Source organism: Electrona antarctica (assembly GCF_951216825.1).
Source record: "Electrona antarctica genome assembly, chromosome: 7".
NCBI lineage: Eukaryota > Metazoa > Chordata > Actinopteri > Myctophiformes > Myctophidae > Electrona > Electrona antarctica.
Window position 1 is genome coordinate 25,633,162 of NC_136812.1, and position 12,565 is coordinate 25,645,726.

The window sequence follows — 12,565 nt, forward strand, 5'->3', positions numbered from 1 at the left end:
GCCCTTTAAATCTTGAATGACAGCCACGGTACCATAAAAAAATAGAAGGATACCTTAAAAACGAATTGGAGACAGACGAAATAAAGTTCTGAGAGGAAGTTTAAGGTTTTAACTGTAATTTTTAGTAGGTAATAAAGTCAATTTACATAGAGAATGTGCTACATGGTTCAGATAATAATAGTACAATACATCACTATAATTTAGAGTATTCAATTGTTCCAATATGGAACCGAACTGAACCTGAACTCCTCTTCACAGTATGTTCCTGGCTTATACTGCATCTGACGTCAGTTGTTGATAAACGTTCATTGGCTGAATAGATAGTTCATTTCCGCAATATCCCACGGTGGCGCTGGTTGTCGAGCGCTCATTGGACCAGCACATGGATGATGAGACTGGTATCGTGACATCTTCCTTGGTTCCGTCATTGAGGGCCATAGACCGGGAAAGCACAGAGGCTGGCGTTGCTATGGCAACCTGAAGATAACATTCTTTCCCTGCTAGCTGTAAACTTTCGACAGAGAGAAATACTCCTATCTACTTTCTCACTAGGCATCAAGGTCAAATACATGTAGTCTCGAATCAAAATAGACCTTTCATTATGGCAAGTTTACTTGACTGGGGACAGACAGTATGGAGACCGAATAAGGAGTAAACAAGATATAAGATATTAAATCTGAATGTGGCGTCAGGAAATCCATAATATAAGTATGATAAAATAATATAAAGGATAAGATGAACAATCCTGTGTAAACAGGCAGTAGGCTATGAGTAAAATGATGATAAAAGGGCAAGATGACAAAATATGACCTATATGGAACACGGTCTGGGCCCAAAGTTCTATATGTGTTGACCAACAGAATATGATGGAATGGCCAACTTGACATGACGTGTAAACAACATGTCAGAATTTATCTAACAGTCCTTATGTTTTTGTTGCTGTTCAGACTTGATAAAACAATCTGATTCTAATCTCGATAAGGCAAAAATTGGGCTGGCAGTCTGAACATAGCCCTAGTGTTCCATCGCATTGCCTTGTGACCGATCACCAGATCACCAGACAGCCACCGCCATTATTTTGACCGATTGGATGTGGGGATGAATGGGGATCCTGTCCTCTATTGTTAAACTTCTTCCCCATGCTGACTATAGATTTTCAGGGAGAGAAACAGGCTAAATGACAAGTCCCCTGACTCCCCTGTACCTCACCATCCTCCCTTGATAGAGTTGGAACAAATTCGCCTTGCAGCTGTGTGAAGTGCTCAGAGCCGTCATAAGAAAAGTTGTCAGAAATCCCCCCCATGCAGATTTTACACACACCCTTCATTCCTCTCTCCTTGCTCCCCTCATTGTCATGATAATGTGCTTCTTATTTAATATCTTCAACACTCAAACAACTGGACAAAACAACTAAAACTACACAACAGTATCGAAACTCAATACATGCATAGCAGGAGCTGTATTGTGAGTTTTTTTTCCCATCCCATAATACGCATATCCATAAAATGTACCCATTAATCTAGGTGCATCTTTTTGCTTTTCACCTATGGAGTAGGCGTTCCTTTATGGTTGATGAAATAACAGTAGATTAATGCCAAATGTTCCCTGCATGTGTCAATTAAAAGTAGTGCCTTTCTTTTTCTTGAATTAAAAGGTGTTCTTGATTGGTAAGCAATTTTTGCTGCATGGCAAGATAATTTGAGATGGCAATATCCACAATACACAAATAGTTTCTGAGAAATTGTTCCCTATCTCTATCTCTAGTATCTCATAATACATTTAATGTAATGACCATTGCAAGTTATTGGGATGCAAGTTGCCAAACTGCCAAAAATACTATACTGTATTTGCTTTAATAAAAATTCAAGGTCTGTCACAATTCTTCTTGTCAAGCTGTGAGACAAAAATAGCACAACCAAACATGTTAACATCATGAATGAATAAAGAAAAGAAAACACAAGAACAAGACAAGACAAGAACAAGTACACATACACACAGCAAAAGAAAAGAAACACAAAAACAAACAAACAAAAAACAAACAATCCCACCCTCCCCTCGGGACCAACGATGCCAGAAAATGCACACCTGCGCCAAGATTCCTACCACTGTACAATAGAAAAATAAATAATAAAGACTAAATCATATCCTTGACTATATCTGCAATGTTAGACCAAATATTAATGTTTTCCTCTTTTGCTCCATGTAACCTGGCCGTTGACATCTCCAGATAGACTCATGAGGAGGTTTTCTATGACCAGGGTAGGGTTTCAACAAGAGCCAAGTTGCTGTGGAGACAAAGGCGGCCTGAGAAGATAATAGAAACCCAAGGAGAAACCAGCCTATCACCAAAACCAACAGCCTCAAGTCTGTTTAAACTGCAGAATTAAGCAGTTACAATATTAACTCCATAAACGCTAGCGGCCCTATTCTTGGCACTCATTATTTCTACATAATTTAATTCAAATTATCATAATACTACTTAAGCCATTTTAAGCAAATTTTGACATTCATCACATTTACCTTGAAACAACACTAGCGTTGCATAGAAGCTCAAACAATATTGAAGCTCTCAAGATAAAAAAATACTATAGTTTTGTCTCGCTGTCTGTGAGGTGAAAGTAAAATGACATGCTGTTAATTATGTTGATGTTGTCAGCCATGAGGGTATATTATGGTTGTGTTTTGTTAACTTTTGTAAGGCCATGCACGAATGAGCCTACATGTCAACAGCCTGTCTGAGACTTCCGCTGTTGACACACACACACACACACACACACGTGTGTGGTTTGGTTTTAGGTAACTTCGCGTCTCTACAGTATGTGCCCAGACCCTTCCTTGGCATTCCACCCATTCCGCTGCTACCTGGGAATTTGTCTGGGCTGCTCTGGTGGGGTATTTATAGGTCCTGAGAAGCAGCTGCCTGTCTGCCTGCCTTGAAACACAAGTTAGAATGGGCCCTCTGTTGGATGGTCAATGTGTGTTGGGGTTTTTCAAGCAACGAGACAGGGCTATTTTTAATTGTGCTGCCTCAGTCTGGCTCTTTCTCACAATTACTGAAATTAAAGTTAAGCCAGGTGTCTGTGATTACAGAAGAGTGGTTATGATGCCGTGTTTTGCTCAGTGGTAATTCTGGTATTGGTTGAGTCGCAGGGGAACCCTGCTTTGCGAATCAGCATGACTCTGTGCTGTTCTCATGTTTGAGTAATGTTGTTGAGTCATGGTATTCGTAAGCTGTTTTTGCTTACCGCAGCCAAACATCCATGGCAAAACAGTGTGTGTATTGCTGCTGTGGTGTTACTGCGCACATGGCACACATCAAGTCTGTTGTGAGCGAGCAAAGAGACTTGCAGGTAGATATCAGCCGCAAAACCCATCAGAAAGGTTTTCCATTTATTTTTTGGTTCTCGTTAAAATGTCATCCCAGTGCCTTGATTACCCAACAACATTGAAGCACACACACACCCACACAGCACGAAAGGTCGTCAAAAAAGAAAGAAAAATGTTTTTATTCTGTTGCGTGGGTTTGTATAGGATACTAATGTGACCAATTCATCTTTTAGGGGAACAACGGTGACTAAACATTTTGATAAGGGTCTAGACGTGTACGAAGACCACGCTGTACTTAACATTCCTCTCTTTGTCTTTAGTTTCTAATAATGGCCCGCCTGTGTTTTATGATTTGTTTCTCGGTAGGGGGAGAAGAATGCTGGCTTTGACGTGCTCTACCACAACATGAAGCATGGCCAGCTGGCTACCAAGGAGCTGGCCGAGTTTGTCCGTGAGAGGTAAGCCGCTGTGTGTGTTGTATGCATGATAGGGTTGCACAATATATTGTTTCAGCATCAACATCGCAATGTACACATGTGCAATATTGACATTGAAATGACACAATGTAGCTGAGGCAAAGTCGGTCACATTGTACAAAACACTTTTAGTTCTTGATGGAAAACTGAAACTAGCAAGGTTTGCATTTTTCACGAGTAATCTGGAAGTAAAACATTACAGTCCATCTAATAAATCATAAGGATTTAATGACTTAAACTGGCCTTGCAAAAACATTCTTCATTCACTTCACAGAGGTGTCATGTTCAGTCGACCAGTATTGAACATCTGCCTAATATTTCACCCTCTAAATTCACCCTAATCATTGCTAGTGATACATTCTTTCAAAGTGGAACTATTGAAATGTATATGCAATTCAGAAAATTGTTTCTATTCATTCAGCCCTAATGCATGAGTGTTTGTGTGTGTGTGGGAGGTGGCAGAACTCGGAAGTTTTCAATTGGAAAATAATTCTACCATGGCACACTAAGCCTGCACAGTTAATTAATTGCAAAAACATTGCAAGTACAATATTGACTTTTGTTTGGCTATTGTTTAGTGGGAAAGTTGTTTCAGATTACCTCTCAAACGAATGCTTTAGTTTAGGATATTTATTATTTAGACAGAATCACTGTCCCATAAATCACAAGTGTGACACAGCAGGAAATATTTTATTCGGATCCAGAGATATTGCCACCAAGTTTCACCAATATCATGTAATAAAAAACTAAATCATATCTTCATAATATCGTACCTTGCAAGGCTGGTTGGGTGTTAAATGATGCATTTTTATAGGGCTTTTATCAAAAGCGCTTTTACATAGATGGTGCATTATATTCACCCATTCACATACCGAAGGAAACCATGCAAGTCACCAACCTGCACATCGGGAGCAATTAGGGGTCAAATAATTTATTCAGTCACAAACGATAGTTCTGTCAGCAGAATGCAAAGTGGGCAGAAGAGATCACTCACATGTCAAAAATCTGTTAATGATCTTGGATGGGAAACTGGTGTATCCTTGATAATCTATTCGAGAGAGTTTATTCAAGCCAAATGCTGAGAGAAATTTCACAAATAGTTATACAAGTTATATAAGTGTCTTCTATTTGTGTCTTTTCTCATATTAAATATCTTATTATGAATCAGTGAATAGTAGGTAAATTTAACGTTGGGTAAATAGCAGTGCAGAGTTTCCCAGTAATTGGTCACAGCAAGTGACAAACAACACCAGTGTTTTTACATTTCTGACATTGATTCAGAAGTTAGTCTTCTGCACATTCCTTGCAGAGAGCAAATTCACTTTTCTCACAAATTAGCATCACACAACCAATCAGTGGTCAGAAAATAAAATGGGGACATTGTGGGATAGCGGTGGTATTGCACAGGACAGTGAAGTAATTTGCTCCATAGTCTGTTCACACACGCACGCACGCACGCACTCGCGCGCGCACACACACACACACACACACACACACACGCACACGCTGATAGAAATTGGATTGTCTGGTGCAGAAGTAGTTATTGCAAGTGAAGTAAATAGTAATAACCGTAGTGTGACAAACACTTTCCCTCAAATTGCCCATTTCAGGGGCCTATTGGTTGATTTCGACTGACCCATTCTGGCATGGTCTAATAAAGATATATTGCTACTGTTAGAATAGTGGGGACACCGGTCGTAACCTTTGATCCAGTTTTTCATCCGATGTGTAGCGCACCAGCAGTCTGCTCAAGATCGATGCGTTTGTTTTATGTCTCTTCCTCTTCCGCTCTCCTTCTTCCTTCCACCCCTCTCCTGCTCTGTCTGCCTCAGTATCGTTCTGTTTGCCCTCTAGATATTTGGATCGATATATCCTCCATCCTTGCTGTCTTTGGGGGTCTACAGATGGTTATTCAAGTTTTATGTTCACTCTTGGTGAAATAAGGAGAATTCATTATTTAAATGTGGTACTGTTGCTCAGAGTACATTTATCCAACACTGAAGTTAAATCTTTTCTCTCACTGGTTTTGGTTTGTGTCTGTGTTGAACAGGAGAGAATGTACAGTATGGGTTAACGGGGGCAGGGGGGTTTTATTGAATTTGTACAACCTCTGCTGTGTAGTGTTCACTCTCTGTAGTCTAGTTAGTTCCAACTTTAAGAATGCATAAGCTATTAGTCTTGTCTTCCTGATTTATTACTCGTAAACTAAAGATTTCTTGTTCTTTGTTGTGTGCGTGTGTGCGTGCGTGTGTGTGTCCGGCAGGGCTGCAATAGAGGAGACTTATTCCAAGTCCATGAGCAAGCTGGCGAAGCTGGCTAACAATGGCAGTCCACAGGGGTGAGTGATGTTAACAGGCCTCCACACGGTACTGTCAAACTACACCTAATTCTCCTGACGGCCTCTCATGTAAATATGTCAAATATGGAGTATTCAATTAACACTACATTAATACTAACCAGCTCAGTGGCCTCATGGTTAGAGTGTCCGTCCTGGGACTGGGAGGTCGGGGTTCGATCCCTGGCTGGGTTATACCAAAGACTGTGAAAAATGGGACCCAGTGCCTCCCTGCTTTGCACTCAGCATCAAGTCCCTGCGACATACTAGCATCATGTTCAGGGGGTGTACTTGTACATCAAGCTGCCTCACGCTACAGAAACCGGAGATAGGCTCCTGCATAGATATTTAAAAAAATAGATGCCTCATTGGCCGCTGCAGTTCATTGGAACGACGTGTCTCCATTTAAGGCAGGAAGTCAAGCGGAAATGCCGCTGCGTCGCTGCCCAAGTGACGTCACTCATGCGACTCATCCATGTCTCTCGCTGTCACTCAACTGACTACTGGCCAATCACAGCGTGTCTTTTCCGGGACTTCCATTGCGCACGTGCATGCTTCGCAAGGAATCTCGGGGAAATTGTGCCTTCAATTTTGATGCGCGTCCTAGAGCTGGAAGAGGCTCCTTTATATCTCTATGGGCTCCTGCCCTATGGGCTTCATGGCTCTATCTCTATGGGCTCCTGCCCTATGGGCTCCTGCCCTATGGGCTTCATGGCTCGGCTTTTGTTTGACAAAATACCTTGATATTGGTTGTGATGATATTAAAAAAAATCTCCAAAATGACAAATGGAGCTGATCTACAAGCTCACCCATGCGTCGCCGTTGTGGGATTATAGATCTGCTATTAACATTTTAATTTTGAATGTGTAAAATAGAAAATCAGCAAAAGATAAAATCACTATTATTACAAAAATCGCAGATGATATCTAGTCTCATATCCCAATATGGATATAATCTGGGTAATGGTATACTGCCCAGCCCTAGACACCACCGCAGTGTTTCCTAAACCTTTCGGCTTGAGACCTAAAGAAGACATTTGGTATCTCCCCGGGACTCAATGTTACAAAAATACATTGTGAATGAACCACTTAAAATGTTTTGAAGTTATGTAATCTTTGTTTTGTTTTTAAATCCTGTAATTCTTTTGAAACATATTGGATAAAAACCTGTTTTTAATTGAAATCAAATAATATAAAACAAGAAATGATCACATAGTGATATTTGTCAGGTGAAAGAAGCGCTGGTTTCTTTATTTAGTAATGAACAAGCATGTGTGGCAGCCAATAAGGACTAGGTCTTCAGTATGACTCATGTATGACTAGGTCTTCTACATTTCATGAGCTGTTGTTAGTCAGGTTTCACCTGACAAAACAACATTGAAAAACAGGCATATTTACTCGTGATCGATGAAAATGACGCACGCACGCACGCACGCACGCACGCACGCACGCACGCATGCACGCAAGCGCGGAAACTCAGCCCAGTCATCTCAAATGGCCCCTGACTGTGTTTGTGTTCTAAATGTCATCTCTGCTCTGTGGTTTCTGCCCTCCTTCCTCTCAGAGCTGTCTTTTTCACTTCCTGTACAATGTGTGGGTGCTCTGACATTTCTCTGTGCTCAATTAAACATATTTAAATACTGTAACTGTACATTGTTGACTGGGTCCCCCAGGGGTCTATACTTGGTCCCCTCCTTTTTTCCCTCTACAACAAACTCTTACTTATTAAAGAAATGTGTGTGTGAACTGAGTGGTGTAAGGTCTTATATAGCCTGATCAGCTGTGGTCTGACGTAATGTCTGACGTAATGACATCACACCCGGGTGAACTGGGTGACCGTAGCAATCATTCACATTTTTTCTGCACAGACAGACTAACAAAGCCAGTTGTAGGAGTGGTTTACACCACTCAAAAATAAATATTGTATGTTTGACTGTATAGATCGCCTATTAATGACGAATATCCGCCAGAATATGGAAGCTAGGGTTTATCTGGTTAACCAGTCTAGTCACTAGTGATCAGTTTCTACAAACGTTCCGTGTCTTTTTACCTGAGCAAAACATTTGATGCTACTGTGTCTTCATCAGAGTCAAAGGTTTGACTCTCATTCGTGACCTTTAGTCAAAAGGTGAAACATGTATTTGTTTTTCAGGACATTTGCTCCCATGTGGGATGTGTTTCGGGTGTCCTCAGACAAGCTGGCTCTCTGCCACCTGGAGCTGATGAGGAAGATGAACGACCTGATCAGAGACATCAATAAATACGGAGAGGAGCAGGTTAAAACACACCGCAAGGTAAATGAACGCATCAGCACTCTGACAGAAGTTAGTTGTTTTGGATGTAAAGACTGAGACTGACAGATAGTCAGACCCACCTGTATTGATCGTGGGGGAAATTGTGTGTGTGTGTGTGTGTGTGTGTGTGTGTGTGTGTGTGTGTGTGTGTGTGTGTGTGTGTGTGTGTGTGTGTGTGTGTGTGTGTGTGTGTGTGTGTGTGTGTGTGTGTGTGTGTGTGTGTGTGTGTGTGTGTGTGTGTGTGTGTGTGTGTGTGTGTGTGTGTGTGTGTGCGCGCATGCATAATATTATATTTTGGAGTATATGTTTGTGTGACTGTGTTTGTATAGTATATTATATTAGTATATTATGTTTGTGTGACTGTGTTTGCATAGTATATTATATTTTGGAGTATATGTTTGTGTGTGACTGTGTGTTTGCATAGTATATTATATTTTGGAGTATATGTGTGTGTGTGTGTGTACCAGACTAAGGAGGAAGTGGTGGGTACTCTGGAGGCGGTGCAGGCCCTGCAGGTCCAGAGTGGTCACCTCCAGAAGTCCAAGGAGGGCTACCACGCCAAATGTATAGAGGTGGAGCGACACAAGAAGGAATCCGCACCTCAGAAAGAGCTGGAGAAGGTCAGACACTCTCCATTTGAATCCCAGCATGGCAGCATCCCTATCCTGGGGGTGTACGTTTGCCAATAATAATATATCAAGGTCTCCCCATTCGAAGCCTTGCATTAACTCTGCTCATCCCTTATAACACCTTTTGGTATCTCAAGCTAAAGGTAGAGGGACTTAAAATAGGTCATAATTTGCCTCTGGGGGCCTACCATGGAACAGGAGGGCCAATGTGTTAATGAGCAGAAATTGATAAAGTAATCAGATTTGTCCTTGGCTACAGAAACATTTGTGCTGAGCAGACTACAGGGACACCCAGTGTGTGAATTAATTGCCACTCAGTTTTTCTGTAAATACTCTGCAGAATGGCTGTAATTGCTCAGAAGAAATTGTTCCTAATGACTTGGCAAGCCATACATTTTATTTAAGGTTTCTGAAATAGTCCGTTGTTAAAAGGCTCTGATTTATTTCCTTATCCTTCTTTCGCTCACTAGGCGGAGCTGAAGTCTAAGAAATCGGCGGAGTCTTTCGCAGTGTGCATCGAGAAGTACAACCGCGTGGGAGGAGAGTTTGAGCAGAAGATGAGCGAGTCGGCCCAGGTCCGTTCTGATTCTGTCATGACCATCTTCATCTGTCTTTCCCTATTCTCCCTTATGCCATGCCCCCTTCCAAGCTTTATCTTTCTCCCAATCTCTTTCTCACTCTCTCTCTCATGGTCTGTCTCTCTTTCCCTCTCACCTGTCACTCTTAAAGAAACACACCGTGTATATGATTGGCACCAGGTGACAATCAATTCCAAACCTTTCCCCCTGAAAAGATTTTTTCCCAAAATTGGATGCCACGTTGCCCGCAGCCGTACACCACCACTCATTACCCATAATTACTGCCTCCGGATCTCCATGGCTACCGCCGCTGTTACCATGGAAATCTTTAGCAAAAAACCCATGTCTGCTTCTATGTGAAATGAGGATTGGAATCTTTTCCATCCAATTATCAGGATGGATTCAAGGGTCACTCTGTCCATATTTCGGAATGGTTGCACAGAGGAGCAGAAGTAAGGCGAATACAGCAAGGGCAAACCGGCAGACTGGGATGGAGAAAGAGTCAAAGACATATAAAAAACCGGCCACACATGTTTAGAAAAATGGGGACCTTGTTTATACTAATTGACGAGGAGAGATCATTGATCATTGGAGGCTACGATGCGTAGTCGGGGAGAGAGGGTGGTTTACCGATTCACATCGGGGAGCTTCTCAGTACAACCTCCAGCAACCGGACGGCTTGTAGTAGTTAAGCAAGTCTCTTCACAGACAACGGCTAATCTACAAGCTTGTAGATTGGCTATTTTTGCTGATTGTTTGCCTTTTATGACATGCCCAGAATAGCGACGCTAGGGATCATGTGGCGAAGCGCCTCATCGGAGTGCTGCACAATCACACGCTCTCTGCCACTGCCCGGAATATCAACGCAGTATGTGTGATTCCGACTGTGACAAATGAGGCCACACACACTAAATCCATTCCAATTATCACAAGCTTATTACCTGGCAACGTCCGGTTCCATTCTTGGCTGAATGCTTCCCTGGTGATTGTGTTGAATCCTCCATAGACCTGGACGCACTGTTTGTCCTTATTTTGGAGTTAATGAGGAAAAGAAAAAGAGAAAAAAGGCCCACCTGTGGCAGATGGTGGAATTAGTAATTACAATTCTTCATAGCTTGTGTGTTATTTAATTTTTTGTCTGTGCATGTGTCTGTGTGTGCAGAAGTTCCAGGAGATCGAGGAGGCTCATCTTCGCCAGATGAAACAGCTGATCAAGGGATACTCCCACTCCATAGAAGACACTCATGTCCAGGTTGGACAGGTATGTCAAAGACCAGACAGATCTCGGATCTCCATTAGAAGACTTGTTTATTTGTGCTTCAACCCGTGCTGTTGTGCTGATGAGGCTCACTGAGGCTATTGGCTAGGCTGGCTTAAGGTAGCAATTTGCATGGGGCATTGTGGTAGTAGCGGCTAAATTTTACGCTCTCAAGAGTTAAAGATCTGTAAGGGTCCATTTGGTTACAACTCTCCATCATTTAGCTGGGGACCACCTGGAACCGGCCTCAAGGACCACTGGTGGTCCCCGGACCACCGGTTGAAAACCAATGCAATAGGGCGTGCTTTAGCGTGATTATTGGCACTTCAGTCAGTGACACTTGTGGAACTCGGCTTCCTCCGACACGCTTGATGACGTCAACGATCGTGTGAGCAACACAGATGCAGCGACAAGTATGCGGCGTATCTTTGCATCTTTGCACCTTTGTATCTTTTGTATCTGCCCGTGTGGACGCACTATAAAGTTGCGTTCAGACCTGAATAGTTAAAGCGGCGTGATTACATACAAAGTCAATGCAAAGACGAGAAGTTGCGCGAACGGGGCGACGCAGATCGTCCGCCTGGTATCTTCGCCCCGGCTGGACAAATCCAACTGAAGCGACCTTCGCGTCCCCCCGACTCCACGTATCGCGTCCTGAGTCAGCCAATCAGCTTTGATGTTGTCCGGACCGGAACCTCGGAAATGTTTTGGCTGTTTGGTTTTTATTCATCCAGTTCCAACTGAACTGACCACCAGCACTCTGCAACAGTGGAAAAAACAATATACAAAAAACCCTTACATAGGAACTAGTTTTGCTGCTCAAGTCATAAATGATATCGTAACAGGAATGATGTTAAATATATTGAACCGTGCCGTCTTGGGTGAACGAGCGGGTCTATTTGGTTACTCTCCCAAAGTTAAATTACTGTGTCTACAGCCAACCAGCGCACGACACGAGCGAAGGGACTTTTTTTTGTTTGTTTTTAACCAATGCTGACCTGCAAAGCGTTTGAAGCGACTGGAAACAAATATATATCTTCAGGTTTGAAGTGAACGCACCTTAAGGCCTTCAAGCAGCAGTGTTCTAAATCAACAGCAGTTGTCTGATCTGGGTACACAGGTGGGAACACTGGGAAGTCGGCAGACGATTGTGTCCTTGTCACTGCACTTGTGACTACTGGTTGGTTGGTGCTAGTGTTGACTAAAACTATGACGAAAAATGTTCGTCGACTACCTTTTTTCACTGAGAAACTGAATAAAAACGACATAAATACTAAGCTATGATGACTAAAACTATGACTAAATATATTGACAATTTTGTTCAATTTTGCTCGTTTCGTGCACACGCCAGCGACTGACTAGACCTGGATTCTGGATTTACGCTTGCGTTGTCGCGCCCCTCTTGAGCAGACCTGGAGCAGATCTGTCGTTGATCCAGGCGACGTCTGTGTTAATCGATGCCCGTCTGAAAGCACCTTTTCACCGAAAGGGCCTTTCTGTGTGGAGTTTGCATGTTCTCCCCGTGTCTCCTAGGGTAGGTACCCTCACAAAAACATGCAGTAATCCTGGTCTCTAAAACGACCTCCCCCTGGCCAGCCGGGGCGCCTGATGGAGGGGAAAGGAACTGGTCGGAATAACGTGTTCCTTCCACGCGCTACGTCCGGCCAGG

General features: G+C 42.7%; 1 protein-coding gene across 1 annotated transcript in view; it reads left to right on the top strand.

Moving 5' to 3' along the window:
• The window catches only part of fcho1 (FCH and mu domain containing endocytic adaptor 1), a 55,272-nt gene that overhangs the window by 18,591 nt on the left and 24,116 nt on the right, over positions 1-12,565 (top strand). Inside the window, exons 3-8 of the mRNA XM_079506344.1 lie at positions 3,694-3,785; positions 6,067-6,141; positions 8,290-8,431; positions 8,899-9,051; positions 9,531-9,635; positions 10,801-10,899. Coding sequence (XP_079362470.1) covers positions 3,694-3,785; positions 6,067-6,141; positions 8,290-8,431; positions 8,899-9,051; positions 9,531-9,635; positions 10,801-10,899 — 666 coding nt within the window. The remainder of the gene's footprint in view (positions 1-3,693; positions 3,786-6,066; positions 6,142-8,289; positions 8,432-8,898; positions 9,052-9,530; positions 9,636-10,800; positions 10,900-12,565) is intronic.